This window comes from Lycorma delicatula, chromosome 9 (genome assembly GCF_047948215.1).
Source record: "Lycorma delicatula isolate Av1 chromosome 9, ASM4794821v1, whole genome shotgun sequence".
In the NCBI taxonomy this organism is placed as follows: Eukaryota; Metazoa; Arthropoda; class Insecta; order Hemiptera; family Fulgoridae; genus Lycorma; species Lycorma delicatula.
Genome location: NC_134463.1, coordinates 16,101,873 through 16,119,743, shown reverse-complemented (window position 1 = coordinate 16,119,743; position 17,871 = coordinate 16,101,873). Strand labels below are relative to the sequence as shown.

The 17,871-nt window shown below is 28.4% G+C and overlaps 1 protein-coding gene across 2 annotated transcripts in view; it reads right to left on the bottom strand.

Annotated features, from left to right (window-relative positions):
- Positions 1–17,871, bottom strand: part of LOC142330533 (angiotensin-converting enzyme-like) — an 80,249-nt gene that overhangs the window by 24,419 nt on the left and 37,959 nt on the right. For both annotated transcript variants that reach the window (XM_075375868.1, XM_075375869.1), the window contains exons 2-7: positions 16,899–17,109; positions 13,239–13,397; positions 11,875–11,971; positions 10,628–10,771; positions 7,080–7,271; positions 4,845–4,942 (exon numbers count right to left, since the gene is read on the bottom strand). In XM_075375868.1, the coding sequence (XP_075231983.1) occupies positions 4,845–4,942; positions 7,080–7,271; positions 10,628–10,771; positions 11,875–11,971; positions 13,239–13,397; positions 16,899–17,108 (900 nt within the window). In that variant the 5' untranslated portion in view covers position 17,109. The remainder of the gene's footprint in view (positions 1–4,844; positions 4,943–7,079; positions 7,272–10,627; positions 10,772–11,874; positions 11,972–13,238; positions 13,398–16,898; positions 17,110–17,871) is intronic.

Genomic DNA, 17,871 nt, shown 5'->3' with positions numbered 1-17,871 from the left:
AATTACTTAAGGTAAATATTACTGATAAGAAAACTTATCCAACTATATTAAATAGACAATAAGCTAAAAAGTGAATAAAATAATAATAATCACTGTTAAAATTTATCATAAAAACTAAAACTAATTTTTCCATTTTTCTTTTAGTTATGAATCTTAGAAATTGGTGAACTAATTTAAAAACAATTACCAACCGTTTACAATCCCTTAATTTGACTCAGATTACAGAAAATCAAAAATTAAAAAAATCATTGAAAAAGTATTTTTTTAAGAGTATTTTTTAATGTTTAATTTATTTTACAATTTAGTTTCATCTAAATCATGAATATACCTTAAATAAGTTGATGTATGAAAACTTTTACTATGTAATAAAAATCTGGACTTACAGTTAAGGAGGATGTTAGTCAAATGCTATGTTTGGAGTGTCTTGTATGGAAGTGAAGCACAGATGATGAGGAACAGGGCAAGGAGACTAAATTGTGGCTTTTGAGCCACAACTGACTCACAATGAAGATGGATGGATAAAGTAAGGAATGAGGAAGTAATGAACAAGATTAAAGAAGAAAGAGGACTTAAATGGGAAGAACACAAAAGAATAGGAAACTGGTTAAGATATGCGGTTAAAGGAAGTGGAATACTGTCAACTGCATTGAAAAGATCAACAACAATCAAGGAAGAAGTTAATAGATGAGGTGGAAACTACAAGGTGACAAATGAGAAGGCTTGGGACAGAAATGGATGGACACAGTAGTAGCATTAGAGACTTGCCATCAAGCAGAACACCATAGATGACATGAAAACCTATTTGTAATGCAGAGGTGTACTAATATATATTTGTACAAGACTTACTCTCTTGATAAAAATTGCAGAAAAATGATAAACAGATGGTTACTACGTGTGAGCTAAGACTGTCGGGAGTGTGGGAATATGTATTATTTTAATTTTTAAGTTTGAATAAAATTTCTTTTAAATTATGTTTGAAGATAAATTAAAATATTAGTATGACACTGGGGTATGTGCGTGCATATATATATATATATATCCAGGAAACACTTATTATGGGATTATCACAGGAACTTCATCTACAAAACAGAAAAGAATAATTAAATCAATTCAGTTGATAAAACATGGACTTCAATGCATAAGGAAAATAAATAAATATGTATGGGACAAATTAACAATCTCATCCTTTTCTGAATTTGATAAAAGGTTATTTACATTTTTAATTCCTGAACAATAGATAAAATTATCTGCCAAAAAAAATCTGTTATCTCATTTTTCTTTTGACAAAAAAAATTCTCTTTATGATTAAAAAAAATCTACAAAGTTAATAGAATACAAAATGCTGATAATCATTATCAAATATTCATATTGAAATATTAACATTATGTAAGTTGGTTGTGGGTAATATAGTAAAATTTCCTGATCTACCTTATTACAGGCAGTTCCTCTGGGGGCATATCATTTTCTTCTCTAATCTTCTATTTCATTATCCTTGTCCATTTTTTCTCTTGATAAAATTATCAGAATTGTTTTAATAACCCTTATGACTCCTATAGAGTCAGTTCACTTCTACTAGCAATCTCTGGGTACGCTACTTCTTTATTGGCGCTCAGTGGATTACCGACCGATCGCTTGTTTTTCTATCTTAAGGTTACACAAAAAGTCAAACTAGGATTTGAATTGCTTTTTAGATAAAGCTACAGTAGATTTCTTAATCTTATTGAAAATTGACACAAAAATATATATATACTAGCTCTATCCGCCACGCTTTGCTGTGGCACATTGTGGTTGCATGGATGAGAAATGAGAAACAAAACAAAGCATACGTTTCATAGAAGTTTAATTTTGCAATACTTGTGGATATACAATATTTTTTGTTTTTCCACTGTCTGCGTAGATATAAAGGCTAGATATAAAGGTTTGCCAACTCGGGAACACGCAACATACAGTTGCCAATGTGAGAAGCATTGGGAATTGCAATCTTTTAAATTAAAATGGTGTATCGGTCGGGATTATGGGTATTCGAGGAATGAGGACATCTTCACCTTTGAAAGACCCCGTTAAAATCGTTGCTTCCACTACGTTATTCGTCAATTTCTTAACTGCAAGTCGCGTTCTGTTGCAGAGTTTTGGCTGATTAATATTCCGCAACAGGATAATTGTCATTTTTTGATCGAACCATTGCTAGAATCAATCTAATGAGGAATTTTTTCCCAGTTCCTCCTGGCGCATCCAAGAAGAAGGTCCCCCAACTCCGTCATTTATCATTTGCATTATACGATCATAAATGCTTTTCTATTCACGCGTTAATTTGGGAGTGTTCGATTGGACATATAACTGAAGATCACCAATGTTGTAACTCTGTTCACGGTGTAAATCCACATCAAATGAAGCAATCGCAGCTCGGGTGGGTGCTGGCATTCCCAATTGACTAAGAACTTTATTTGCAATAGCTAAGCACTTGTCTTCAATATTTATCAATGCTTCGTTGTAATTGCCTTCTGTAAATTCCATGGTCATATTGGTATTTTCTAGGCGTACTCTATGCAAAATATCCTCAGCCATATGCGATCGCTATCTTTCCCATAACTCTGTGGGAGATGAAGGGAAGCAAGCGGTCAATATAATTGCGAATAATGCGCGAATTTGGTTTGGATGTGCAGTGTTGCACATGTCATTAATACATATATCCCACTGCTGGTCGTTTTCTAATAAATTCAGAGCTTGGTGAAAGGCGCAGCTCAATCACGACACGATCACACAAAAGTACCTCGATTAAAGTGAATAATTAATTCAAATTGTATAATAATCTGAATCAGATGCAAGTGGATACGTTTTTTTTTTTTTTATTAATAAACAATGTAATTGGGAACAGGTATTGTTTCACATTTGACTGCGGTTGTCGTTAGCTAGTATGGCGAGTGTTCCCCTCGCTTCTGGGAGATGGCGTGGTCACTGGTACACAGCTGACCATTAAAAAAACTGTTTTCTCGCGGTCACGGGTATGTGACTGATGCGAAAAATAGATAAAAACAATCTTTGATGCGGGTTATATATCGTGCTAAAATTTGAGCTCAATAGGTGCAGAACATTTTGAGTTTTTGAAGCGTACACAAACGAACTTAACATTTTTATAAATAAAGATTTGTGGGCTGCGAAAAAAGCCCTTAAGTCGTGCGAAAAAACACATCATTTTAAATGCTTACAAAAGCAGAGTAATGCTTACAAATTACAGAATAATCAACTGGCGTTGATTTTAGATGTTAATAAACTGCTAACGTAAGTAGAAGGTGTGCTGCTTCAGTGTACAAAGTGATTCGCGAGTATGAATCTACTAATAAGTTACGGTCTCCAAAGAAAACAAAACCCCGCAGGTCAATTGAGAAAAAGGTGAGATTTTGATAAAAATGCGATTCGTAAATTAATTACACGAATTTGAATTATTTAGAAATAGTTTAGCGGTGTATTATGTCCTTTGGAAGAGAATTCAGTTATTGTCTTCGAGAACGCTTCTTATCATTAAACGAAAAGAATTCCAGCCATATTATAGAAAAACAATGGTATCATAATGTGGCTTAGTTCAAAAGGAATAATTTTTGAAGAGATTTAAGTTAATGTTCAATCATTTCGCGTATTAAAAGTAATTATAGTCCGTATAAAATCGGTTTGACACACAACACCATATGGGTAAGTCGTGTTTTTATTCGCCTCCTAACGAATATGTTTGCCGGCCTCCGTGGCACGAGTGGTAAGGTCTCAGACTTAAATCCGGTGGTTCCGAGTTGGAATCCCGGTCAGGCATGGCATTTTCATACGCTATAAATCATTCATATCATCATCTGAAGCAATGCATAACGGTGGTTTCGGAGGTTAGAAAAAGAAAAAAAACGAATACTTAGTTGTGTGGTTTCAGTGTTGTGATTTGTGAATTTTGTTCTTTGCTTTTACATAACAAAGAACTCTAAATGAATAACAAAAAATTACTATATATATATATATATATATATATATAGTAATTTTTCAATATTCTTTAAATTAATGGTTTGGCTTATATTTCAAAATATATTTTATATTATTTAGTTAGCTAAAAATTTACATTTATTGTGTAAATATAACAAAAAAAAACGATTGTTTGGTCATATATATGTAAAAAAATAACCTAACAAAGGATTTTTTGGTTATTATGTAGGGATATTATTTTCTGTGTATTTGGTTATTTCGACTTTTTTTGTTTGCATAGTCTTAAGTCTATCTGGGCTATAAGAAAGTTGGGTGTTTTAATTTATTTACTGTAAGTCATCCTTCTTGGTGGCTTTTCTTTTTGTTTCAGTGGTTTTTTTTTTTGGTTTTTTTAATAAAATACAGATGTTTTAGCTGTTAAATATAATTCAAAGAAATTTTTTACTTAATCAGTTGTGATTTTGTTTACATTGGCAACGGCCATACGGGCTCTTTGTGATTGGTCGTTATGTTTGACAGCGGCCATCTTGCATTGATCTGATTGGTTTTCCTTCATTTACATTTCCAAATTAAAAATGTACAAATTAAAAATAGATAGATAGATTTATTAAAAATAGATGAAAACAATCTTTGATGCGGGTTATATATCGTGCTAAAATTTGAGCTCAATCGGTGCAGAACATTTTCAGTTTTTGAAGCCATACACAAACAAACTTAACATTTTTATATATATAGATATAAATCTCAAGTATAATATGAATCACATTTAAATAAACTAAATTTGGCACAAATCAAAATACATAACATAAATTCTTAAATTTGAATAAAATTAAAAAGCCTAATAAACCATGAGTGTAAAGACAAACCATTTACAATTTATTTACCTGACTGTGTAATTTTTCAGTAACATCCAGTGATGGCTTATCAGGATATGGAACAGTGATGTCATATATATTTGCCCAGTCCTGAGCCCACATATTTCCTGCAATCAGTTTACATGAAACACATTTTAAAATAATTTATACATAATTATATTAATAGAAAATAAATGAGATATGTAAGAAATTAATTTAATATTCGGAACAAATATGTCAAGAAAAATACATATACATTATGTTTTAATTTCCAATATTCTTTAAAGAAAAGATCTTATAATAAGTAATTTCTGTGAAAATGTAGTCATTATTTTAAAGTATCATTACTTGAGTATCATACCACAATATCCATGGTTTTAGTTTGTTAAAACCCATTAATTAGATGAACTATAACAGTCATAACAAAGAAAAAAGACCAACCTTAACTTGATTGTTAAAATGAGTCAGTACAAAAACTAGCTAGTTGAGAAAATCAGGAAAATCAATTCAAGAAAATGAAAATTAGTAAAGCAAGGATGTGTAAATTTAGTAAGCAGTAAAATATTTAAAGAGAGAATTTTAGATTAACTAAAAATTCAAGTAGAAAAGTATGTTAGGATTCACAGATGATATCAAGTTTTTAACAAAAAATAAAAATAGTCACAATAAATAGTAAATGGTATCAATCTATATTTGGATGACATTCCATTTGTCAAGTTCAATGGAGGAGTTGTAATTTCAGAGCCTTTTATTTTGAAAGTCCAGATTTAAAATCCTGATCAGCATGATATTTTTCACACAAAATTCCCATTCCATATTTTCATGCTCAATCTAAGTTTACAGGATATGACTTAATTATCTATCAAAAAGAAAATAAAGAAGAATGAAATGAAACAAAAGGAAGATAATAATGAATAGGCTACTAAAGTAGAAGGATATGATATTCAAAATGTCAAAATATTTTTTCATTTAAAGAGAAAAATATAAAGGATACTATAACAAGACATCCAAACCAAGTTAGTAAAAGTAAGGAAAGATTTGATTTAAAAAATAAATTTGTTGATATCAAACAGCTATAGGATTTTAAAGGAATTCTTTTAAAATTTGTACACAGTATAGAAATTAAGATTTCTGAGTGAATGGAAGAATGAAACCTACTGAGGCAGAAAACAGAAATTTTTTAAATAGTGTATCATTGAAAGATGTTAAAAGTAGGTAGCTGATTAAGAAGAAGTTTTAGGGAACATTATGCATTTATTGCATGCCTGTAAAAAATAAGTCTTTTAATAAAATTCTATCAATAGTTTTGTGAACAGTAATGTAGCTCATTGCTAACTTCCATGGTGTAATCAGTCTTTCATCTAGAACAATCTAGGTTTGAATCCTGGTTAGGTATGGCATTTTTCATAAGCTGCACAATTCCTATTGCATATTCCCATGGAGAGATTTTGAATTTATATAGTGAATAAACCATCAACCAACCAAATTTTGTATCAGATTTAACAAACTGAACTTTGAAAGAGACTGAATTTAAAAAAAAAAAAATGAAAATGTGAAAATTATAATAAAGCACAAAAATGGATATTTTATCATAACTCATCAAATTCCAATTGAAAGGTGGCAAAAAAGTTTTACTTTATTTGCTATTTCATAATTACTGAATTACTGTTGCCTAGAATACTGATGTCACTAACTGATGAATGTTGCTGTTTTCAATATTCTTTTTTCTTACTTTGATCTCTAAATTCACTTAAAAGTGGATATATGTCTGGATACAGTATACATATATACACAATGCACTGTATTGCACTACAATTACGACTGTTCTGGCCAGAATTAGAATTCTCTTACTTATATGACTGAAACACTTGACAGTCAAGCAAGCAGTTTCAGTATCTCAATATAGCATTTGTACAATTATTGCAAAACGTTTGCAATACTTCCAAGACAAATGTGTTCTTCTCCGTAATATGTCATATCACTCCAATTTTTAAAACATATTTTGAAAATATCTTATTGGCTATTATGGAAAACCTTCACTTGAGAATATGTTCCTCACACTAAATGAGCTGGAATATAATAATTAAACTATTATAAAAATTGTTCATTTATTAAAATTTGACCGTGCTTTGATCTTTAAAATGTAGTTATAAAAACTCTCATTTCATTAGTTAAAATGAACTACTAATAAGCCATACTATAATATCATCATATTTACTGTAGTAAAAAAAATCTAGATTAAAAAATATATTTTCATTTACTAACCCAAAAGGTGTGCAGGAATTGCACCCTTTTTAGGAACAACATTTTCCCCATAGACTTCTCTTAAACGGCGTCTTACATATGCATGTAATTCCATATACAAAGGTTCAACTTCATTCCACAATTTTTGTACATCTTCCTCAAATTCTTTTGACTCAAAATCATCTATCCAGTAATCAGCAGTATCTGTGAAATCTAATAAAATTTCATGATTTAATTGAAGTATATAAATATTTAACGAATTGATTGTGTAATAACAATAATACCTAACCTAACTTTTATTCAACAATTACCTGTTTAACAAGATGGTAATCCTTGCCTAGTGAAAGAATTGCAGAAGAAGAGCATACTAAACAAAAAGTCCCTTTGACTCAATATTAAATAGAGGGTGAGATAAAAGAAAACTTGAATCAAACCCTAAACTACTTACCTTAAACTGCTTAACCTGCTTAATTTAACTTACTTGATTAGGAAGAAAAATAATTCTTTTGTGGAGTAAAAATATTTTTCCACTAAAAACTGTTTTAACTTTGTATATAAAAATTTCACTAGTATCAATTTCATGAAATTTCCTCATGAATTTTGACTCTACATAATATTATCTACATTTCAATAATATTTTTAAATGGATTTCAGTCAACATTTTTTTAAGTAACAATAGATGATGAGCTATGAGGTTTTTGCACTGGTCTCTTGTCAGACCATTGCAGAAATATGCTTAGGAATATTATTTATTGTAAAGCAGTGTAACTCAACTAAGAAAGAAAAAACAAACAAAAACACTTGTATAAAAAATATTTAAATCTACCAGACACAGTGCAAATAAAAGGTAAGAACACTCACCTATCAGTAGCGCTACCAGAGTTTTATCCATCATCAGCAGTAACTTTATAAATTACATAAAATTATAAATTAAAATATGTAGTAAAAAATATAATTAAAATTTAAAAAACATCACTGGTATGTATATATTAGTATCATAATTAAAACTTCTTATATCTATCTATATATATTTTAATATACAATTGTGTGTAATCTATAAAATCTGTCTATGATGATGGAATGAAAATGTTACAGATTGATGAGTATTTTTACCTTTTATTTCAACTCTATCTGGTGGATTTAAATACTTGTTTTTAAAATAATTTATTTGATATAGTGGTACATAATGTTTGAAAAAAAATGTATATGATAATTCTGAAAAAAAATGTATATATAAATAAAAAAATAAATGTATATAAATATAAATAAATGCATATATAAATTATAAAATCAGCATGGCAAGAAAAGAACAGACTCTTCCCCCCCCCAAAAAAAAAAACTAAAACACATGTAAGCAATATTTTTATTGATAAATATTTACAGTAGGTGCTAAATGCATTTTTCCTTTTTACAGATGTTCACATGTTTCATGAGATTCTGGAATACATTCCCAGCATCATTAATTTAAGAGCATTGATTTCTGTCAATTGTTTATTTTGATTACAACTGTAGTAGAGTTCTTCATCTTGTCCAAAAAACTATTTTTTCATTAGCCCCATACAAAGCAATCATCGAGAGACAAATTGGGACGGATGAAATGATCCAATCTAAAAAAAATCACCGTACGTCTATTGTCTTTTTTGTAGTATATGGGGTACCACCATCATTTTAGAATTAACAGCTTTGTTCTTCCACTTATACAGTGGAATAAATTGTATGATAATAAGTGATGATTATATAAGACCCACAATCATTTTTTTGCAAAAATTAATGCACCATACACATATTTTTTTCAGATTAGAGGCAGATCTCACAATGTAGTCTTGGATATTACATGAACAAATCTGAAAATTGTTTAGATAGCCCATGAGATGGAAAGAAACGTCATCAGAAAAGAAAGTGTTACCCAGAATACTAGTGTTGACCTAAAAAAAGAAGAAAAATACCTGCAAACTACTACAGGAAATGGAGATAATTTGATATAATGAGAGCATCTAACATTTCAAGATATCATCTGATGCAAAGCATGGTGCATATTTTGAGAAGACCTGGGAGTCTATTATTCATATTGAGTAGATGAATCATCAGAAAGTTTATTACAGATTTAAGCCACTCTTTCTGATGTTAACATGGGCTTCAGTGGCTTTCTAAGTTTCTAGATATATAAAATTGTTGAAATTTACTTAAATATATTTAATGGTGCTCTGTCCGATTAGTGTACACCCAGGATACTTGTCTAGGAATTGTTCTTGAACTGCCATATGTGATGAAGAAAAACAGTGTTCAAGAATAAACGTACATTCTTTTGTGACAAACCCCATATCCCCATAACCTTGCATTCATCTGCTGCACAAGCTTATATATTATATATTGTAAAATATATAATAATATATTGTAAAATATATAATAATATATTTTACATTAGAACTAAAGACGTATGAGGTAGTTTAACTGAAATACATTTTTTACAAAACCATATAAATAGAAATGTTTTACACTACATATGTTCTTAAAACAGTACCATTTCCACTCCAATATTCATGAAATTTTCAGAAACTCCTGGAAACCATTTTAGAGACCTTCTTCAGTTATTCTGACATTATTAGTAATATCCTCTCATAACCCTTCCTTTCAGAGACAATTTCAAGCAAAGTACAAGTAAAAAATCAGCTTGTACCCAAATTGGAAGAGTGTGGTGAATACTCAAGAGGTGTTACACTGTGGTATGTAAGATACTTCTTATCCAGTATGGAAAAGGATGTTACATATTAGGAACAACATATTGAAAAACACAAAAAAATCTTCAGATTTCTGCAGAAAATACTGTGGAACTTTCCACTGACAACTTCTAATGCTATTTTCATGATGTAGTTTCTGTTATCGTTTTGAACATACAATGTTTTTGTCACTTGCTACATAGAGAAACCCCCACTATGAACAATATCACCAATGCTAACTCAGCCTTCGTGAAAATACTCATAAACTTGATTCTTTATTGCTACCTCATCAGTTGGTTTTCAAACAATATTTATTTTTAAAGCAGAATGCAAAAGTTCACATGTTTATAGTGTTCAACTATGGAAATTATGAACTGGGACATTTTCATGCAGATGTGTGTCATTTTCAATTCATAGAGCTGTTACTATTACTGCTGAGGAAATAATACTGCAATGCCAGTCATATTGTGAAGTTATGAATACTGCCACAACTTAAGAAACAGTAATTTCCCTATCATGATTTAAATTCAGGGTATTGATTCCTGTAATTTTTTTGAAGATACTTATATAATGACTAAGGCTAGCTAAATTTAAAGGATGTCGTAAGAGAAAAAAATCAAAATTTTACAACTTGCCAATACGGGATTGTAAAAACACACTGCTGAAAATCTCAACATACATAAAAACATCTGAAGTTAATATAGAAAAAAAAAAAAATTATAAGGCAGTCTTACAGGCTGATGTTTCAAATTAAGGATTAAGCTCATATAGATTTTCTGTATTATTAGTTTAGTATCATACATGAATAAAGGTTGCTAATAAAACAATAAAAAAAAGTAATTTGGTACTTACTGTTTAATCGTGAAGCTTCATTACTTAATTCAACATATTCCTGATACAAAGATCGACATTTTTTCCCTGAAGCCTTCCTCCATTCAACCCAATAATATTTCAGTTCATCAGGATCTCTACTAGACGCAAAGATGTGCGTTAATTCTAAAATCAGCAGAATTATGTTTGCATCATTATTTTTAATGATTTTTATGTAATTTTTAATATTCAGGATACAAATACACAGTTTATTTATTATGAATTCAAACATGGTTGATCTGTCTTAACTTTTCAAAATAACAAAAATACAGCAAAATAACAAAGTAAAGTTCTAAAATGAAAAGGAATTGTTTAGAAAGTATTAAATTTTTCACTAAGTAAGATTGCATTATGATGATACTTTAAAAAGGTTTGTATGTAACTCTGTGTTTTTATAATTTGACATTTTAATTTTTAGAAAAATTTACATTCACTTTTAATAATATGAATTCACACTATATATAGTACTGGATCCTATTGGGATTTATTTTTTCTCCTCTCCGCCGAATTGGATTGCACAGTGAAGCATAACAAAATCTGGGGGAGTGTCCTTTTTCTCTAATAAACCGGCTGGATCTTAACTATTAATGCCTGTATTAATCCTATTGGGATTAATACATACAATCTCTACTAACGTTAGGGGACAATATTGACACTATCTTGATATGTTTAATTCACTTTTTATTTACTTCAAATGAATTTTTTACTTATATTTTTTTAGATAGTAAAGGTTTAAAGAAAACTCATTCCATGGGTAGTTGCTACATAAACACTGCCATTGTGCAGTAAGACTGCAATGTATATTATATATATTTTTTTTTTTTTTATTTCTACTTGTTAATGCTACATAACTTATTTTAATGAAAAAGGTAAATCTGATGAAATGATTTGATACTAGATCTTGCCAGGAATCAATTCTGATATGAATTGTGTTATGAAGTCCATAACCAATTTTGTTATGAAGTCAGTGTGTTAATCACCACACCAATAGCTCTTAGTGTACAAGATTCATATTGCACAAAAATTTAGTTACTTTATAAGCAGTATTTTATAACAAAGGGATAGAATTTTAGTAAATGAAAAGTGCCAAACCTGACAAATTGTATGATCCATGAAATTTTTCAACTTAAAAAATACAGACTATTTAACATACTCCCTCCTCATTGGAAATATTCTTTAAATAAATGATAAATATATTCAATAATGTTTTATAGAAAAATTATTCTTACCTGGATCTAAAGAAAGTTCACAGTTTGATGAATTTTTATAATCACAAATTTTTGCTTTTGCATAAGTTGTTTCCATCGTACTAACTAAATCATTCCACTGCAAAAAATTAAGATAATTTTGTAGTCAATTTAGTAATGAGTGTTAATATTACTGAAAAGCTATCAAAAAAGTACAACTATCAATGTTTAGAAAAAAACTTTCATACTTTAATAATAAAATTGATTTGCTTTTCAACAAGATCAAATAGGAATTATAACTTTTAAAACATCAACTATTAAGGTAATAAGAAAAACGTAAGAAAGTACTGCACTTTTCCAACAAAATGAAAACTGTATTCAGCAGTATAATTTAACTTTGGTGATCTACGAGAAGCACTTTGTTAAATGTGATTTTAACTGTAGACATCTATTAGTTACTTAATATTCTTTTATCTACAAAATACTCCTCCCTAAGATGTTCTAAGTTTTGTAGAAACAAGTACAAAATTTATAGAAATTGTTACCCCATAGAAACTGTTACTATGGGGTATGGTCCCCTAAACATTTCATCTAATCTTACAATTAATTTTTTTGATTGATTATTTTAACAATTTTTAAAAAGTTTTTCTCTTTAATGGAACTCTTTAGTAGGTAGCACTATTGTAATGAACAGCATTAATCTGTTTCACTTATATTGAAGAACTGTAGATAGTAGATGTGAGCTGAAATCATATTCACTTATATTTTTAAAAAATTGTTATTTTTTAATTAAAATTTTAAAATAAAAATGTTTTGCAAAAGCCGCAAGCAATCTCTGAATGGCTTGTTTTCAGAATTTTTTAATCTATCATTTAATTAAACTTCGTTTTTAATTACACTGAGTCATTTCTTAATATAGTTGATCATTTTAATAAAAACTACACTTTCACTTTAATAGTCATTAAAAATTAGGTACTGATAATGAAATTTTGTTTATTTCTTTGATTGTGATAAAAAACACATTACAAATATTATTGTTATAGCTTAATTACTTGTATTATCTTATGCAGACAACCCTGAGTAGCAAATGGTTCACACAATTGTGAGGTGTCAACTGTTAAAAGGTTTTTTATTCTGTGGAAGGAAGTAATCAATAAACAATAATATATTCTGATGTTAAGAATAATCCTGACATTAAAATTAAAGGATATAAAAAAGAGAGTAGCATTTTTTGAACAATTATCCAAATAATAATTTTAGATAGTAAGTATTAGAGAAAAACAGTGTTTTACAAAAGTAAGGATGTGAGCAACTTAAAGGTAATGCTAATACACAATATAGAAACTGGTATGGGTTAATAAAACAAAGCACAAAGCATATTATTTCACAACAACAAAAAAACTTACTCTTTTATATTTATCTTCTTTTAATGCAGCAGTTCCAAGAATTGTACTTAATTTAAATTGCCTTCGAAGGTCAGGATCATGAAAGGATGTCCATGGAAATTGTATTGTTTTTAACCAGTATTCTTTAACAAAATTTCCCCATTCTACTGCACTTTTCAACTAGAATCCAAAAATAATTTGTATTAATAGTGTGTATCATACAACATATTTAATATACTTGCAGATAAACACAAACACACAAACATTTACAAAATAAAATATTAGAAAGAAGAGGGGTTTGTCATTTTCCCAGTTTGTTACTTCACCAGAAAGAATTCTAGACCACAGATAAATATCATATTCTTGAACATGTTTGTGTAGAATTTATGCCTATTAATAATTTTGTTTTTAATATACTTTTAAATTTATTACCATCAATCACTAAACATTTAAAAATTGTCATAATACTCTGTTGTCGTGCTGACTATTTTACTTACTTTGAAATTCAGAAGAAACTATGTTGGCTATCTATTTCAATCCTGACAACTACATGACAAAACTTTTTCAGTGTGCATAATACTATGCCACAGCAATTAAAAGAAATTTGAGGGCAAAATAATAATTGATAAAAAATTTTAAAGAATATATTTTTTTTGCTGATAGTATTGCTACTTTAAAATTAAATGAGGGATTATTTTGAAGAAGAATGAATTTAGCAGATTGATTGGTAAGGAAGAAATTGAACTTTAAAGCAGATAACAAACATCAGTTTTACTAACTGATCAATTGGCTGGTCATAAAAATGTTAATAGCTTTGCATAATTTTCACTAATGGAAAAACAAATTTAAATAAACTGATTATTTGTGATGAAAATTTTAACAACGAATATAAATGAATAGATAAAAGTAAAGAGAAACAACTACATTTCTCTACAAATAATACACTATCTTTGCAAATTAGGTCAGGTAAAAAATATTATATGATATCAGCATTGTACTTGATGAGATGTAAATGCCATGTAGCTGGTGAAAGGTGGGGATGATAATATACATAATGTACATTATATGCTGTAGCAACATTAATAATTGTGCTGGAATAAACTGCAATCAGTTTGCAGCATTATACTGGTCCAACACAGTTTATTGTTTATATGCATTGTTCTTTGCAGTGTTAATATTGTGGAGAATTTCAAATCTATTCTTATTTATGATACCAGTATTGGTTTATTTAATCTATTCAGTGTGAAAAGTACTTCAGGGTATCTGTTTTACTTTTATATCTAATACAAATAAAAATTATGATTTTTTTTCATCAAACTATATACTAAATATAAATACAATTATAAATTCATTTATAGGATGTATTTAAAAATGATATGAATACATATAAACTTCACAACGCTATTGAACCTGCTTATGTCGGTAGGACATCTTTTTTTCTTGAAAAATTTATTACATACATTATTAGATCATGATTTGTCTAATACTGTACATTCAGTAGATCTTAAATACTTTAATACAGTGGCCCAAACAACATAACAGGTAACATTAAAATTAATTTTATAGTATTTTCATTTACTACTTTTCATTTTTTTTATAATCTTCTTATGCAATTTGTAGAGATTTTTGCTTCTTCAGAATGGACATTTTATGAAGAAATAATAAAATTAAAAATTAAAAATTTTAAAACAGAGATAGTTATTTGCTATTTCAATAAATGAAAAAAATTTGGTTTAATTAATTCTTCATAAAATAAACTACCTAAAGAAGCAAAATATCTGTATAAGTAATCAATGGTGATTCAGAAAAGAAAAAGCAGAAACTGAAAAAGAAGTTACAATCTACTGCTTGGAAGCAATTTGCTAAACCAACATATAGTAATAGTAAGTTAAGGCACAGAATGAAAAAAAAATTAACACTAAAAAAATAGTCAGAATTTTGTCAACAATGTAGGTGCTTTTTGTAATCTCATCCTTGACTAATAATTTCATAAATTCTCATAATTAAGATAAAATTACAATAGCTTGCAAATTAATCCAAACACATGTGTTCTACAATAAAAAGTAACATTATTTAGAAAAAAATCATACAATTTGTGAATATCTAGTAATTAATATGTCCTCCTTTATTCTTAATCACTTTACATGTTTACATGATTTGGCATTGATTCAACAAAAGTGTAATTCACCTTTTTTGATTTCTTCATCATGAAACATACCAATATTATTGCTTTAATGAAATTTTTTGCAATAATAATTTTTTGACTATTGCCTAAAGAAATTTCAATTAGGTTTAAATCTGGGGAGTTGGCTGGCTTTCAGGACAGGCTTTGAAAACTTTTTGCACTTTTCTGGCAGTATGGTATGGTGTCAAATCTTTTTGGAACATTTTGTTACCTTATGGGAATTTGTTTTGAACTTATGTCACAACCCTTTTCTTCAGGGTTTTGATATATCCATCACTTTTCAACATGCCATCTACTAGAAATAATTAAATAATAAAGTAATTAAGCTGCAAGAAATGAGTATTCTGACAGTTGTCACGTGTAAATCTGTTCAAGTTACTGCCAATTCTCCTTTTAAGTGCACAGCAGATAATTCTGGATCAAGTTTACTTTTTCTCATTAATAACTGGATCTTGTGTTTGAATAGTTTTTCTTTTATGGCCACATTTTCCTTGACTTTGAGGTGAAAAGGAACTAGAGTTTCTTTTATCTATTTTAAAATAGCATTTACTGTTGCTAGTCCAACATTACACTCAGAAGCTATTTATTGTTGTGTCATGCTGGTATGTTCAGAAAAGAAACAATTTTTTAATGGTTTTTTGGAGTTATTAAGTCAAGACACACAAATTAAAAAAATGTGAAAATATGATTTTGTAACATAAAATTAAATAAACATTCACAAAACATTATTTATAAGATGAAAATTATAAAATAATCAAATAAACATAACCTCCCACTAAACAAACAACTTAAACAATAGGTGTGGTGAAGCTGTGTAACACCAACATAAAAATTAACAAAACATTCCCTGTGTTCGGCTTAATTTGCACACTATTGTAGAAAAAATATGTTTTGCCATAACTTATATAGTATCAAAATCATAAAGCCTATTTTAACTTATTAAAATGTTCAAATAGGCGCTATTGATAAGTGGTCTTCTTATTCATTTTTAAATTTTCCTTTTGAAAAATGTATACTGGAGTTGTGCAGCAATTTACAGAACTTCCTCCAAATTTGACAATTATTAGTAGAAAAATATTTTGTTTAGAGATAACTGTCCGTGATATATGTTAAGATAACTCCAAACTCTTTGCTATTTTAAAATATTAATACTAAAATACAGTTTACATTGTGGTCTCAAAAAAAATTAGATAAACAAACATGTCATCTTACAAACTGAAAGTTATTATATAACTGAATTACATGTGTTTTTTATCTATATTTGAAGGTAACTTGGTACACTAATATGCAACAGTGTATTTATATTAGCAAAGAAGGGATAGAAATTTACTTTTAATCTTCTCTGGTAAGCCTGGGCATTGAGGTTCTACTAATTTTTGAAAGCGGCTAAAGTATTTTTGGGAATTACTTTTAAGTCAATTACAATTTTTAAAGTTAACTAAAACCAACATTTTATAAGATATTGCTAAATTTAAATTTAAAAATTGTTTTCTTACCTTTTCTTCTTTATTATATTCTGTAATATTTGATTGGTAGTTCCATTCTTTTATAGAATTTTTATTATGCATTTTTGCTGACAAAGCATCATATTTTTCCATAAATGCTTTACCTTCAACTTCTGCATCCTGATCTTGTTCAGGATCAACTGACAGAATTACAGGTAGTAGAATAAAGCATAATGTTATAAATAAATAATGGGTCTTCATTCTAGAAAGTACAAATAAAATAATAAAAATAAATTAATAAATATTATTTAACACTCCGAGAGTGACGCGGGTGGTATATGATCAATGGGGTCGGATTTATGTAAAATTATACTGTATAAAATTTACTTATATTTCATGTTTTCGTACGCTAAATTAATTTAATGCCTGTTTATTGATTAATATAAAACTAAACGAAGCATAAAATAAAGGATAATTATGTAACACAATCTCTATAAAAGAAAGTTATTTATTAAAGTAATTCAAAACTATTTATATTATTATAATATACAACTGATACCTTAAGTAAAATATTTCAAGGTTATTAAATTTCAAACGCTTTGTCAACGTGAAAAGTGAAAGGATAAATAACAGTAAAACATGGCCTTTATTAACATGTAAAATATTTAAAAACGGTTGCTTATACACAAGAATTATTACCAACTAACCTTGAATTTCATTTGCAAAATCAGAAGTATGACTAAATATTAAAAAATAATATCTAAATTTTAGGAAATGGATTTAAATATACATATTTGACGGCACAAATAAAGTTTAATTTCTTCATTACTGCTATTGTTTTACCTATTCAAATACACGATTAATTTATTGTAATTCGAATAATTATTATAAACATTATTTACAGCATAATCTTTTTAACTGATAATTAAATACCTCGGATTAATTGTAGAATGGAACGACAAAGAAAGGTGTGGCTCTAATAAATCGGCGAAAAAATGGAATTGACTTAAATCTCAAAACATGT